A 16,346-nucleotide genomic window follows, 5' to 3' on the forward strand; every position below is an offset into this window, starting at 1 on the left:
CGATATATTCGCCGAAAATTTCCAGCGTTTCAAAATAGACGCAATAGGCGAAAATAAGATTAACAGCCGACAGCCGACCGAGAACCGCCCGCCCTATTCAAGAAACTCATACTCTTGATGCGGGGCGAATTGAGTGAGCAGCGCTAGTATAGGGGATGTTGCGTTGCCTGGGTAGAGACCACAAAACAATGCCAATTATTGACTAGTTACATCTTTATTACAGCATCGATTGAAAACAAAGAAAACGTTAACCTGACGCTTGCGCCGCAGCATCGCCAATTCGTGGTGTGCAGGATATTCTCACTTATTGAAATGGACTCAATAGACGACGAATCCTTGAAAGTAATTAGCTCTTTGACGGAAAGACGCCATCGACGCCATACGGTGCAACAGGTCGACTCGCGTCCACACAAAACAGGCGGCGGTATTGTTGCGTAGCGGGCTTGTTTTTCCATAGAAATGGCTTCGGATTTTTCCCTACATTTCGCGAAATCCTCTTTTTTCCGATCCGATGAGAAACCGCATCCTCCGAAAATTGGCCGGCAGTATGTGCAGTGAAGCCTCGTTTTTCGGTAAATTGAGACAATTCGCCGCTTTGAGTGGGTATCGATGAATCCAGTTTGAATTATGCCGATCGACCAATCGACCAATGACGAATGGCGACATGCAGTAGGAGAGAGGTAAAACAAAATCGGACGTAGGAATTTTCCATTGCGAAAAAACCGAATATTGCATTACGATTTGTCCAGCCATAGAAATACCATCTATATTAAATGTTAATCAGCGGAAATGGATGGTTACTCTGATTCACGTTCGGCTTTTCCAATTTACTCAAGATATTTCCTGCACTGTCCATTCTTTGATTATCCTGAAATCCTAAAAATTACATAATGACGCTGTTGGTGACCGTGAATTTCTGGATTCACGGTTTACAGTAATGAAAGCGAAACGAGAGTGGAGTACTAACCCCAACAAAGTTTTCATTAAGTATTTTTTAACAAACACTTTTAATATAATGCTCTAAATGGGATTAATAAAATATATAAGATGCTACAGAATATCGACAAGTCAACAATTCATAAACGAAGATTTTTAATGAATATACAGGGTGAGTCTTTGACTCGTACAAATATTTTAACAGTACATTCTTGAGGTTTAAAAGAAACACTTTTTTATTTTAGCTTTCTTTCCGAATAAGATCGGTTCAAAAGATACAGAGTGTTGAAAACTACACAAACGGTTTTATCGATGAAATGACTTTGGGAAAATATTTTCTCCATTATTTGATTAATCTTTTTCGAACACAAGATATCGCCCACGTCTTCCAGTTTTCTCATTATGACCGTTACGTACCACAAAAATACCAAAAATTCAAAGAACCCAACTCTGGAATCTTAGTTGGACGCTATCTGATGAATATTTGAACGTTTCGTAAAATGAAAGCATTTTTACGAAGGCGTAGAAGGGCCACATAATATTTTAAAAATATTTTTCCTTAAATTCCGACTTTGAAGTCGGAATTTAGTTAAATTCCGAGTTCAAAGTCGGAATTTAACAACATTCCGAGTTCAAAGTCGGAATTTAACTAAATTCCGAGTTCAAAGTCGGAATTTAACTAAATTCCGAGTTCAAAGTCGGAATTTAGTAAATTCCGACTTTGAAGTCGGAATTTTATTTACTTCGAAACCGATATAGGCTAGATGCACAGGGTGTTGTTCTATACCTTCTATATTTCTCCATATATACAGAGGGGGGGGGGCTGGGAGCTCAATGTTATTGTAAGGTTACTATTTCAGTACTGGGGTGGGGGGAGATTGTGCCCAACCTTACCTCTACCTGTTTACGACCATAATTTCATAATTATTCAAAAACATGTACCTAATGACAATTTTCTATAATAAAATTCATCAAGATCAATATTTATTAAAGACCAACGTGTTTATTTTGTGAAACCTGAATCCTCCCATGAATATCTCAGCATAGTAAATGAACCAATTCATAGAGCAGCCTATATTTAAGAAACATCAAAGCACACCAGGTGTACCTCGGGGTGTACTGATTTCTCGTCCATTGAGATAGCCTCACGAGTACATATGAGAAGGAAATTTTTTCATAAAATATCCGTAATATACCTAAAAAACAGTTATGTCTGAAAAAATATTCATGTCATGTCATTTCATGTCTGTAAAAGGTTGTCATATCATTGTTATGACCTCTCATATAAGAAAACAAATAATAATGTGCACCCTGTGTATATAATTATTCATATCATAAATGTGGAAATACCTAGTATTATATGAATTTGAATATTTGTAGAAAAGCAAACTGTAATTCAGGAACAAATTTACGTCGTCGTAGAACACCCTGTATAAGTTCGGAACTGAATAAAATTCCGAGTTTGAAGTCGGAATTTAGTAAATTCCGACTTTGAACTCGGAATTTAGTAAATTCCGACTTTGAAGTCGGAATTTAACAAAATTCCGACTTTGAACTCGGAATTTAGTTAAATTCCGACTTCAAAGTCGGAATTTAAGGAAAAATATTTTTAAAATATTATGTGGCCCTTCTACGCCTTCGTACATTTTCATATTTCCTCGTGTGATGCGCCGTTTTCGAGTAATTTGTTGTTCTAAAATCAAAAAGCATTTGTAAAATTTGGTACTTTGGCTGAATACAACTCTGTTTAAAAAATCCACAGATGTGTAGTGTCACAGATTCAGCTGGTTATTCTGAAGGTATTTTTTTTTCCAGGGGTGGCGCAGCTCATTATGAAAACTTAAAATGGCTATATCTTTTTATCAGGGCCGAATCGGCAAAATGTTATAGGAAAAAAGTGTTTTTGACCTCAAGAATCTACTGTTAAAATATTTTTACGAGTTGAAGACTCACCCTGTATAATGCTCCACAAAATTAAAGTTCAGAAATTCCGATTTCAAAAATTTCCATTTTTACACCAATTATGAGAAATTTGAATGTTTACAAACTCACCCATTCGTTTAACCATTCCTTTATAATTTTCACAGTTTCAGGTGAAAATTTATTTTCAGTATTAGTTGTACAAAATCAGTTCACGCAAAAATTGGTAAATAAAGTCAATTCCTCTCTAGGGTTGGGGTAAAAGGTAAAAGTCTTCTGAGTGTATGTGGAGGTGGTTGATGAGAATCCAAAGCTCTTTATAGCGGATCCCAAGCGTGTTCAATGGGATTGAGGTCTGGCAACTGAGGGGGCAGGGCCAAATGCGGAATACCATGAATTTTCAGAGCTAGATCGACAATTCTAGCACCATAAGTGGCGCCAAATATGGCCAAGCCCACCCAATGTTATCACATTATTGACGACACAATTTACACAATTGACGACATTCAAATGAAATATTGTTCGGATAATTTGATCGTTTCCAATCAGAGTTTCAAAACAGATGCACGACCATAATATTTTGTAATGTATCTCGATCCATATTACTTACTTAAAAACTTTAAGAGGTATAGCATTGTATACAGGGTAAGTCTTTGACACGTACAAATATTTTAGAAGCATATTCTTGAGGTCAAAAGAAATACGTTTTTCCAATACCATTTTTTTCCGATTCGGACCTTATAAAAAGATACAGCCATATTAAGTCTTCATAATGAGCGGTGCTACCCCTGGAAGAACAAAATTACCCTCAGAATAACTAGTTAAATATGTGAGAGGTCATATCCGTGGATCTTTCAAACAGAGTTGTATTTTTAATTTTTGAACATCAAATTACTCGAAAACAGCGCATGATACTAGAAAAGATGAAGAATACTTTTACATATTTCCCAAAACGTTCAAATATTCATTAGATAGCGTCCAACTTACTTTCAATTTGAATTTTTGCTATTTTTATGGTACGTATCTAATGGTTATAATGAGAAAACTGGAAAACGTGGGTAATATCTTGTGTTTGAAAAAAAATAATCAAATAAATGAAAAACTATATTCCGAAATTCATTTCATTCTATGAAACCGTTTGTACAAGTCAAAGACTCACCCTGTATACCTCATATCATAACCAAACCAGTGTACCTACTTCAAAACAAAAATTAGGTGGGTTTGAAGACGCAGGGGCATTGTATAGTAAAGAATACTACTTTTCTTTATTGTATGGTTGAGGTGTCGAGAATAAATTGTTCAATAAGTTATAAAGGGTGGCTGCTTCATCGTATGAGGGCATTATCGTATTATAGTTGACACCAAATGAAAACCAAATATACCTACCTACATAGAATTATTATTTGAAAAACATTTTTCATAGTTTTCTTTACGTTACGTCAGAATTCATCGTTGAATTTTTCAATCTAAAAAACTCTTTCAGCTTAAACGTTGGTAGCTACTTGTAGCTACAACTTTGAATCTAAAAATGGATATTTTTGAAAAAAACTTTTGTTCATCAAAAATAGCAAAATTATTGTACCTGACATGTATCAAACAGCGATTAACTGCAAAGTTTCCATTTTTCCAAAAATAGAGCTTAGTTACTATCGATATTCCGACAGTTTCAAATTTTTGTTTATCTTAGTTCTACGAGTAATTTTCATTGGGGTTTAATTATCGAACAAAAAACTAATGGTTTTCAGATTTTAAGCCGCCTACTTTTCGTTTTTCCATCCAAATGTCATGTAAAGATAATATTGTTTCTTTATCACATTGGTTTTGTTTCTTGAAATTTTAATTGGAAGTGAAAGTGGGACAAGCATTAAAATAAATTATTATCATTTTCCCTTTTCTATGCGAAGGATCCGAACTATTCTATCTATTGACTCTTTCTCCAAAAAAAAAAACAATTTTCGGAAGGTTTAGATTCAAAAAAGACAGGTTGTCTGATATCTCGAGAAGTTTTTTACGTATACATATAATTTCATATGCAAATTTGTTTGATGCTATCTGAACGTATAATGATGCATGCATATTCGAAAAATATCCGAATAATTTTGAGGATTTGCTGTACTCCATGTCCAAATTCTTTTCCAAGAAACATATTTCATAGTTTCATTTAGTCAAGGGAGCTTCGTAATTTTCATACTTTCCAAAATATTCCACTCTATTTTTCAATCTCCTCGAACACTTTAGAGGAAGTCCCAAGTTTTATTTTTATATTTCTGTCGGTCCAGTTTAATTTCATGTGGAAAGATAGAAACGCGATAAAAAAATTCAAAGAGTTTTTCCAAACGTATAAAAGACAAAAATCGAAGTTGTTGCGTCAGATTTTCGTTTTACTCTTTTCAGGAGGCCTTTGGCATCACTTTCACTTCCAATACATATCTCAGTGCCTATGTCAGATCCAGTTTCTCCTTTTCAAAAACTTTATATTGTTTATATTGTCAATTATTTTCTTCATTATAAAAAAAATTATTTTTTTTATGATAAATAGAATTAGGTATAACTTTAATAATGATGATTATTGTTGTTTGCACGATTGAAGCATTGGATAAATTGAAAATAATTTGTTGTGATCAATTTCCAGTGATATCATGGATGACGGATCTGACGATAAAGACTCCAAAAGGTACAGATCTTTTTGAGCAACATTTTAAACGATTTACAAATGCAACGTTTTTTTCCATAGAAAATCTAGAAATTTGAGCGAGAAAAAAAGACGTGATCAATTCAATACCTTGGTGAACGAACTAAACACTATGGTGTCCCCTGGTAGAAAAATGGACAAATCTACTGTCCTCAAAACAGCCATAGCTCTGTTGAAAAAGCACAATGGTAAGTTGGCAATTACACAAGAAAGGTAGTGTAGGCCATTTTAAAATAATAAGTGACTTATTCGAGTATTTTCTACGAAATATTAAATACCAAAGATATGAATTTTGTGCAAAAAGTAGTAAAGTACCAGAACGTTGTGATACAAGTTTGCGAATAATAGAAATCATTGTCATTGTCATTATTCTTTGAAAGAGAGTCTAATATCTATTTGTTGTTCCAGATATGACTATGAAATCTAAAGTGACTGAAATCGAAGAAAATTGGAAGCCGGCATTCTTAACGAATGAAGAATTCATTTACCTTCAGTTGGAAGCCATAGATGGTTTCATAATTATGTTTTCAACGTCAGGGCAAATTTTTTATATTTCCGAGAGTGTTATCTCTCTTTTAGGATATTTACCTGTGAGTACCTTTTTCTAAAATGATGAATATCGAACGGTTATCCCTTCATATTATCCAAATAATAAAAGGTCCGTTTTGTCTAAGAAGGAAATGAATTTTGGATATAAATATAAACAAATTTCCTTGTTTCTCCAATAATTGGGGAGCCGACGATGCTAAATCGGGATTTACTTGAGCGTCGTGAAGACCTAGTGGATTTTGAAGACTAGATGATAGAAAGAAAACAAGGTACTATGATGTATGCACTTTCAGAGGTGGGGAAAGCGTCTGCAGGTTCTCAAAGATCTAAAAAAGAATCGAGCGTGTCAGATTAAGACACTGTATATGCCCTACGTGTCTCTGATAATAAATTCAATTTAATCTGACAGTTTGCGTGGCGGGGCTGGCCGTACGGAAGAGTTGAAAATGGTAAAAAAATTTTTTTCGTGCGTGTCAGATTTTTGGAGGTCACAGCGGTCCTTTGAAAATGCAAAAAAAAAATCGTTACTTGTACATACTCGAACATGTCAGATTTTCATACAGATGGTTAATCTCGGTGTTGCAGACATGTTCACCCATTAATCTGACATTAATCAGGGGGGGGTTTCTTAATCTGACAGTTTGAAGATAATAAAAAGGAATTTTTTTGAAATATCTCCCTTCCTGTAGCTCTAATCGTTTCTGTATTCATAATGAAAGTTGTAGATAGTAAAATTCTATACAACTCTCGTCTGAAGCAGTTTTACATACTCTCAACTGTTTTCGAATTAAATGGCGATAAGGGCGAAGAGCTTAGCCACACATGCGGAAGGCCAAGGTCAATGTAGAAACCCAGTCTAATGTACATTCATCGCCATATATCTCACAAACGTTTAAAAGTATAAAAAATTGCTTCAGACAAAATTAGTAGAAAATGTAATGCTCTACAACTTTTATAATAAATACGAAAACAATTTGCAGCTCAGGAGAGGAGATAATTCACAAAAAAACGATTTTTGTGATCTTTATGGCCAATTTTTAATGTTGCGGTTTGCTGAAACTGTCAGAATATATTTTTTTCGTTATTCTTGAGTCATTAGCTTCAAAATAAGAAAAAACTCCGCTGTGCTCGAGAATGTACACGTGACTTTTTTTTGCAAGTTTGACACCCTCCCACACATTTTTGTCACGCTTAAATTGTCAGATTAAGAGAATATAGATATACTTTTCAACATGTCATTAAACACATAATATCTTAATCTGTCACGTTCGAGTATGTACAATGATGTTTTTTTTTCACTATTCTGACAGGCTGTCCTAGACAATGGGCAAGTTTCCTAAAACTCCAAAACCGAATTTGAGATTATTTATGGAAAGCCTTTTCTACTAGTTATCCAACACGTAAAAGATTCGCTTCAAAATTCAGACATTTCAGAAATACACCCTTCGAAACTTCGACTATGTGAAAGCTTGTGACGTAAAATGCCTTTATTGAAGTATAGTAATTTTTGTTAATTCGACAACACTGGAACCGATCAAGAAGATATCCACAGATTACAAAAAATTATTTCTGTAATCTGTGTCTTTACCTTCTTAAAACCGATGACATTTTGTGTGTTTTTCTTGTCAAATGTGATCATCAAACTTGATATTTATTTTAGCCATATTTTCGCGATTAAGACGCGTGAAGCGTCTAGCGGTGCTATTCGAGCGAATAAATCATGACGTCAGTCTTTAAGACGCTTTAAGCGGAACCTGGCGGTCTGTGGAGAGCGCCTGTGTCATAGAGTCATCTTGTCTCTGGCCTGTGTCGTCTTAAGCGGAAAATGGTAATATAAAGAAGAAGGGAGAATATGTTGTTTATTTCGAATTTGATTTGAATTCCTACTAGGGAAGAGTGCTTTTATTGCCAATAATGCAGTTTCTGCATTATCATTTAGAATGAATAAATATTTTTCAAATAATAGCCAAAGAACAGAAATTGAAAAATTCACAATTCGATTCTCTGTCTAATGACAACGACAGATGACTCAACCGTCAGCGATATTCTATTTTTGCGACAACAAAATTAATGACGTCACGCTTAAAGACGCTTTAAGACATCGATTAAGACGCTAAATCGCCAAAATATGGCTTACGTCTATGGTGATCAGAAAACTTTCATGACCATTACTGACACAAATAGGCGTTGCCGGATTGTAAAAATGACATAGAATGTTCACAAGAGCACTTCTGAAATCAGAATTTTCGTAATCGAATACAGACAAAATGCAATATGTTAAAATTCGAAAAAAATATATTCCGAGATATTTGAGTTATAAGGATTTTTATGGCATATATTTTGAAAATTAGGAAAATACCCCATTCCCCCTACATACAGATCTAATTTTTGGTAGAGGTACTCTACAGGGTCCAAGGTATCTTCTTTTGATTAATCTGATACGCTCGAGTAAATCCCGAATGTCCCGATTGGCCTCCCCAACGACAACTATTTTATACAATGCGGAATTGCTTTTTAGTCACTTCTTCTTGATTTTGTCATAATAAACTCGTCTTCCAGATTTTCATTACATTCTCTGTCTTTCACGTATAACGCTGTTATAAGCTTTTGAATAAACTCACGGCTTATCACACTTGAATAATTTCAACCGTTGCACCTCAGATTTTTTCATCAAAAAGCGAATAAAGAGTTCCAGCAAGTTCCAGTTATTTTTATTAAATGTGATCATAACCTTCGAGAGGAGTCATCTTTTTAAAGGGCTTTATACTTATTTTTTTCATGGCAGAAAAATTTCAATATGCAACATAAATTATACGGTCAACTGAATTATTGGAAAATTTGATTTCAAGATGTATTGCCGTGAAAATTCTGAATGATAATTTTTCAGGAGAAATTAATCAAAATGACAATATATGAAATAGCACACGAGGCAGAGAGGCCTAACTTGTATAATATTTTAATGAATCCTCCTAAAGAAGAAGAGCAAGTTTCTTTTTCGTGCTATATCCGCAGAAGAGGATCTGATAGTAACCACACTTCTCACGAATTAATCAATTTCATTGGCAATTTCCGTGAGTAGAACAATAATGACATGAATTAGTACAGGGTGCTGCAGTGCAGAGTTTCAAAGGCCTATAAATAAATAATAAAAGTTGGAAAAAAAAACGGTTTCCTTTATTCGAATAGGAAATGTAGTTTTTGTAATAAATTCTTGAAAATGATATCTCTGAGATGGCGGACCTCAGCAGCGATACACTGATGTTTAAAGACCTAATCTTTAAAGTAGCCCCATAGAAATAAGTCGCAGATGGTCAGATCAGGTGTGCGCGCTGGCTACCAAAACAACTAATGAAATTCGAGCTATGTGGGCTGTAGCACCATTGTGCTGGAACCAGATGTCACCCAGATCGTGCCCTTTGCAATTTTTTTCCGATTCAGGCTGTAAGAAAGTTTCCAACATCGAAAACATAACGTTGGGAAGTTACTGTAAGGGTGACATTTTATTCTTCGAAAAAATCCTTATTTTTTCGAGGTAGTTCGAGGAGTGGTCTTTCATGGAGTTGACGAGGATAAATTGCAATCCTGTCCTGTCCGGATATTTTGTTTATTCACCCTCCCTCAAAAGTGAAAATGTTTTATTTTCGTAAAACCTACTACCGGTCCAAATCATGGATTAAAAACTACCTACCCTAAGGAACACATAGAGCCCTTCAGCACCTACCAGCTCACACCACAGCCCGAGTAATGACACTTCGAAACTCGTCAATAGGTTCTGCCGCACCCTGTATTAGGCTAGTTTGGTTTAATCGTTATATAATTATATGACGCAATTACAGAGTAGTATACTTTCACTTTCTGGATTTCCCTTTCGTTTTGAATCACCTTGTTTAATTTTATACTCTATAAAGGGCAGAATCATCTTATACGATAATTCTTCAGGTCCAGAGAGGAACAGAATCACGAACGACAACGAATACAAGGACTCATCCTGCGAGAATAACTCGAGGTGCGTTCAAAAGATTACATAATCAATTTTCCACAAGCTGGTTAGTAACTCACCAATTACAGGTTGATTTTTATGGGTACAGGCAGGATACAGACCCCTCAACTCATCAAAGAAACAGCCCTGGTCGATTCTACCAAAGCAGAGTTCATATCAAGGCACAGCCTGGAGTGGAAGTTCTTGTTCCTAGACCATAGGGCCCCACCCATCATTGGATACCTACCTTTCGAGCTGTTGGGCACTTCTGGCTACGACTACTACCATGTCGACGATCTGGACGAGGTGCTCAAGTGCCACCAGCTGCTGATGCAGAGGGGAGAGGGTACGTCCTGTTTTTACAGGTTCTTGACCAAGGGGCAACAGTGGATTTGGCTGCAGACCAGATTTTATATAACGTATCACCAGTGGAATTCCAAACCTGAATTCATTGTCTGTTCGCATAGGGTTGTCAGGTACGAGACTTGAAATTGAATATACAGTGCCAGCCAGAAATGTTGAATAAAATCCAAGACGAAGTTGTTTCTATGCGAAATAGGAAGAAATGTTATTTTTCGAAAGGGTCTAGGGTGCTTTGGGCTTAGTTTTTATGGAATTTTTCAGTTATTTGGACGTTATGAGTTGCTATACAGGAAAGGATGATGAGATTCTGAATGAGGATAGTTCCCCGTCTATGCCTTGGTACAAATCTAGTAAAAGAAGTCCGCAGAAGGTGGCAGTCTCCGACTGTACATCGATGTCAGCAGATTCTCCAGGATCAAGGCATTCTGTCATCACCCAAAATTCAGTGGTAAATATTTACAGAGAATATAGTTCTTTCACTGATTATTACACTAGTTCGTTAACAAAACTTTGTGATTATAATATTGTCTTTCATATTCAGCAGTGAAACTATTGTCCGGTTTCATAATCAAATTTAAAGTCACTTTAAGCTTAAAGCTTCCTTTAATGTCATTTTTAGTAGGGTTAAAGGAAGCTTTAAAATTAAAGGGACTTTAGGTTTGATTATGAAACCGGCCGTTAGTCACTTAAATAGATATTTGACAATTTCTCAATAGACCACATAGCATAGATCAAAAAGTTCCTAGCTAGGTCCCATTTTTCGATGTTCCTATAATATATCTGTTGATAGAGGGTAATTTAGAATCATTTTGTTGAAATACACTACTCAAAAATTTAAGTGGATACTCAAGAGGAAATTCTCTTTTTGCAGTTGAATCAAAAGTATTGCTATACATACCCTGTGGATAGGCGTATGTTTTTGTATTGAACACGCTCAAAAATGGTCCCCCATGAGATTTGATTAATTGAAAAAAATTATAACGTATGAGCGATAATGGACTATTTCAACTCATCTGGTATTGTGAAGTATCAATTGTGGATTGATTGTCCCGAATTTATTTAATTTAGAAGCCTTCCAATTTGAATAAACGGAGTCTTAACTCAACAAGAAGTTGTTAACCATCCCTAGGTTTCGTAAAGTGTAGTCAGTAGAGCGTGGAATCGCTATAGTACTAGTAGAAGTGCTGCATATAATCATAGGGGTCGAAGAGCAAGATCTACAACCGTCGCACAAGACCAGCTAATGAATCTCGAAATTTCATAGACCTCTGTGCAACCGTTCGGTCTTGACGAACTTTCAAGTGACCTCATATCTTTTTTGGGAAATTTTCGAAAGTAGGCTGTCAACGCTCGTATCTTTCAAGAAGATCATCGTAAATCTTATTGCGATACATATTTTGAAAGAGTAACTCTTCTAGTGATAAATCTCGAAATTTCATTCACCTCGGTGCAACCGTTCGGTCTTGACGAATTTATAACTGACCCCATCTTTATGGGATTTTTTCGAAGGTCGATCTTCAACTCGCGTATCTACCATAAAAATTTTCGTAGAGCTTTAATGTTATACATATTCTGAAAGATCAACTCTTCTATAATCAGCGTTGCAAAGGCTTTTACCCTAGCACAAAAAATTAAGACAGACAAACGTAAAAAAAATTGGTAAACTGACGATGTACAGAAACTGCTTTGAAGGTTGATGATAGATAAAGATTTTTCCTGCAATGTTTCATTTATATAAGTTTACCATTCTGTTGAAAATGAAGCCTCGACTCATTTTTTCGGTTTTATGTTTTCTTACTCCGTACACTGTTTTTTCATGCCTGCTAATGTTTTTCATCAAATAGTCTGGAGAGAGCTTCGATGGTTTTTATGGTAAGACACGTCGTCCGCAATCACGCATACAAACTCCCCAACAAGTGCAATTCAGCTACCAGGAACAACAGTTGAATCAACAAGTTATACAAATTGCTTCAAAGCCTCAGCCCATTCTGGAACCTAAACATTACGTGGCAGCAATTCCTGTAACTCCAGTCATTGCCAGTTTTCCTGCTCCAACAGTTTTGACTGTAAGTAAAAACACTCTGGTAAAAACTACTAAACATTTCATTCTTCGCGCGACTACAGAGAGATATATATCCCCCCTAAACAAAATCGAAAGTAAACGTTAGTAAGGCGCCATGGAAAATGATTCTAGTAGTACTATGTTCCAAGGAAAAAAGAATGCGAATCCTCATATATTGTTCCTCTAATTTACGTCCATTTTGGTCGATATCAAAGAGTTTTACCTCCTTCAATCAGGCAGAAAAGTACACCTCATCATGTTGAACCAAGAGGCAAAAAGCCTTTTCTTCAAGATAAACGATATCAGAAGTTAGAGGCAATATTATACAGGGCTACAATATCCAGATTTGAGGCAACAGGCATCTCTGTAGTGCAGACAACAGGAGCCTTGCTGAAGGCAACAGCACCTAGGCAAAGGGCAAAAATATCCTAGCTGAAGGCAGTCGTACATGTACTGAAGCCAATAATATCTGGACTGAAGGCAACAATATGCAGGCATATCAGTCATATTTCATTTATAACAAACTAATATTTCGATAAACAGTTCTCAGATTATTACTACAGTAATTCATTATGAAAATAAGATGTTATAAAAATACAGATAAGAAATCAAGGATTAAATGGGTAATTTAACAATGTACATATATGTACCAATTCATTCATGCGTTTCACTTCGAATTGCAGCAAGGCCAAGGCTTAATCTGCGATAATTCTTCCTATGAAACTGTATCATAAAAAAAACCATTCCTCTTTTATCTCATTCCTCAAGGTCACATCTAAATTATCTCTCACATAAGCCATAACACAAATATATACTGACCATAGTTTCTTTCCGACAGATTGGAGACAACGTTATGATGTCAGCCCCTGCACAAACCCAAATACAGACAGACTTACAGAGAAAACACGCCGAATTACAGGCTTCAATCGAACAGAAACAAGCTGAGTTGAGACGTATTTCCGAACAGCTTGTGATGGCCAGGCTTGGCATCCTTCCTAGTCAACCTGACCACCAGTCCAATAGTGAGTGAAAAGTTGAGGAACCTTAGTGCTTCGAGTACATTTTTGAGTGTAAGATTCGTACCAGAGATAAAGATGTTATTTATTTTGATTGTACAAATAAATTCTTGAATTTCTTAGATTTTTTGTATGTTTGTACCTAGATGATAGAATGGTTTCAATAAAGAAGGCTTGTGACCTGGGAGATTATAGAGTTTGAATCTTGAACACAACCAAAGTTCGGCCAATCCATTGAATATACAGGGTGAGTCTTCGATTCGTAAAGATATTTTAACAGTAGGTAGGTCAAAAGAAACTATTTTTTTCTATACCATTTTTTCCGATTCAGCCCTGATAAAAACAATAGTCATTTCAAGTTTTTATAATGAGCTATACCACCTCTGTTGGAACAAAATTCCCTTCAGAATAACAAGCTAAATCTATAACACATCTATGGACACAAAGTTGCATTCAGCAGCCAAAGTACCTAATTTTCCTGATATAATAGATATTTTTTATTTTTGAACATCAAATTACTCGAAAAAGGCGCATTATACGAGAAAATATAAAGAATACTTTTTTTTATAAAACGTTCAAATATTCATTTGACGTTCAACAGCCTGTATCTTTTAAACCGAGCGTATTCGGAAAAAATGGCAAAGCAAAAAAGTGTTTCTTTTGACCCCAAGAATCTACTGTTAAAAAACTTGTACGAGTCAAAGACTCACCCTGTATTATCCATAGAATGTCTACTCAATTTGATTTCTAACAGTTCCCTGGTTCAATTCAAAATTGCTTTTCACTTTTCAGATGCCATCTCTCTGTATGGAACACATATTTTGTCGCGAGCATCAATTGAATTAAACATGAACATCGCCGTCAAAGCAAAATGTATGCAAAAAACCAAAGATTATTTCATTAATCTTAACAAAAAACGCAAAACTTCTCTAATTCAGTACCCTTACTCCGGGTTTCATCATGCTTGATCGAAGAATCAACGCTTGATTGGCGAATATACGTTTTCAATCGATAATTCAGTCATGATCATTCAGAATATCATTTTCGCATCAAATTATGATGTTTATACGTCCATTCAATTATTCTCAATTGCTACTTCTTCAATATATTCAGAAATGAAAAGGTTTCAGTGATTTCGTTTTATAATTAGAGTGACCGATCAAATCGTTGATCGGGCAATCAAAGTTTTATCAAGCCTGCTGTTTAAGTTTGAACTTATCATCAAAAACGATTAGGCATCCACGAATGTTCAAAAAACCTCTTCTTCTTCTTCTTCTTCTTAGTCAGCCTTCCGTTATCCACTGCTGGACATAGGCCTCCCTCATGCTTCTCCATACTGATCTGTCCTGCGCTATCTGAAACCACCTCCTACCCGCATATTGCTTGATGTCATCTAGCCATCTTCTCTGTGGTCTTCCTAAGCTACGCTTTGTCAGTCTTGGTCTCCAGTGTACGAGCTTGTATGTCCATCTCGACTGATCTTGTCGTGCGACATGACCCACCCATTGCCACTTCATGTCTGCAATACGGGCTATAATATCTACGACCTTAGTTCTTCGTCGGATTTCTTCATTTCTTATTCTGTCCCTTAGACTAATGTTGAGCATTATTCTTTCCATGGCTCGTTGCATTACCCTCAGTTGATTAGTTGTGGTTTTTGTCATCGCCATTGTTTCCAGGCCATAAGTCGCTACTGGCAGTATGCATGTCTCGAAAACTCTTCTTTTTAGGTTTATAGGAATTTCGCTGTTTCTAAATATATATTTCAGTTTTCCGAAGGCTATCCAAGTTAGTCTTATCCTTCTCTTAATCTCTGCTGTTTGGTTTTCTTTTCCTATTCTCATTGCGTGTCCCAAGTATATATATTCCTCCACATTCTCGAGTTTTTCACCGTCTATATATATTTGTTCTGTTGTGTTGTTATTTAAGGTTTTGGTCTTCGAAATGTTTATTTTCAGCCCGATCTTTTTAGAGGCATGATTTAGTTGATTTATCATCTCCCTCAGCTCCTGTATGCTGCTACTTATAATGACGATGTCATCGGCGAAACGTAGGTGACTCAAGCGCGATCCATCTATATTTATGCCTTTAGTTTTCCACTCCAATGATCTAAATACATTCTCTAGCGCTAGTGTGAACAGTTTTGGAGATATGGTATCTCCCTGTCGAATTCCCCTATTTATTTTAATTTTTTCTGTCTTTGTATCCTCGTTGATTCTTACATGGAGTGAGGCATTTTCATATATATTTTTCAGTAAGTTGGTGTAACGAGAATCTATTCTGGCATCGTCCATTGCCTGTGTAAATGCCCACGTTTCAATGGAATCAAACGCCTTATGGAAATCTATGAATGCCATATACAGTGGTACATTGTACTCGGTTGATTTTTCTATTAGTGTTCTCATAGTTTGTAGGTGGTCAATGGTGCTGAACCCTCTGCGAAACCCCGCCTGCTCCACCGGCTGATACTCATCGAATTTGTTACTAAGCCTATTGGTAATAATCTTGGTGAGTAACTTGTACATGTGCGACAGAAGGCTGATGGGCCGGTAATTCTCAATATTACCACTGTCCCCCTTTTTGAAAAGAAGAATAACCTCTGCATTCTGCCACCCATCTGGGATTTGGCCCTCTTGAAGACATTTGTTCAGAAGAATCTGTAGAGGCCTTTCGATTACTGCATCCCCTAACTTAAGCATTTCACAAGTGATTCTGTCTTCACCCGGGCTCTTTCGGTTTTTCATCATCTTTAGAGCAGCCTTTATTTCTTGACGGGTTATTTCTGGAATATCCTCAGATCCCACATTGCACACAGTTACACTTTTCGTT

At 36.0% G+C, this 16,346-nt stretch overlaps 1 protein-coding gene across 3 annotated transcripts; it reads left to right on the plus strand.

The window, feature by feature from the left end:
- Window positions 1-292: 292 nt before the first annotated feature.
- On the plus strand, window positions 293-13,639 carry LOC123313333 (circadian locomoter output cycles protein kaput). Of its 3 annotated transcripts, none has more exons than XM_044898184.1 (10): window positions 293-680; window positions 5,489-5,530; window positions 5,591-5,736; window positions 5,957-6,138; window positions 8,985-9,168; window positions 10,037-10,103; window positions 10,166-10,552; window positions 10,701-10,887; window positions 12,284-12,505; window positions 13,340-13,639. In XM_044898184.1, exons 1-10 carry the CDS (start codon window positions 628-630, stop codon window positions 13,529-13,531), a joined length of 1,662 nt encoding a protein of 553 aa, XP_044754119.1. In that variant the 5' UTR covers window positions 293-627; the 3' UTR covers window positions 13,532-13,639. The 3 variants fall into 3 exon arrangements, with proteins under 3 accessions (XP_044754119.1, XP_044754128.1, XP_044754134.1); XM_044898193.1 differs by lacking the exon at window positions 293-680 and adding an exon at window positions 3,431-3,501; XM_044898199.1 differs by lacking the exon at window positions 293-680 and adding an exon at window positions 3,961-4,071.
- Window positions 13,640-16,346: the final 2,707 nt, after the last annotated feature.

Source organism: Coccinella septempunctata, chromosome 1 (assembly GCF_907165205.1).
Source record: "Coccinella septempunctata chromosome 1, icCocSept1.1, whole genome shotgun sequence".
Classification (NCBI taxonomy): domain Eukaryota; kingdom Metazoa; phylum Arthropoda; class Insecta; order Coleoptera; family Coccinellidae; genus Coccinella; species Coccinella septempunctata.

Coding starts and splice junctions, on each gene's coding strand:
- LOC123313333 (XM_044898184.1), top strand. CDS start 628: ATGCCGATCGACCAATCGACCAATGACGAATGGCGACATGCAGTAGGA. Junction 10,104..10,165: donor TCCTGCGAGAATAACTCGAG/GTGCGTTCAAAA, acceptor CACCAATTACAG/GTTGATTTTTATGGGTACAG. Junction 10,888..12,283: donor TCATCACCCAAAATTCAGTG/GTAAATATTTAC, acceptor TTCATCAAATAG/TCTGGAGAGAGCTTCGATGG.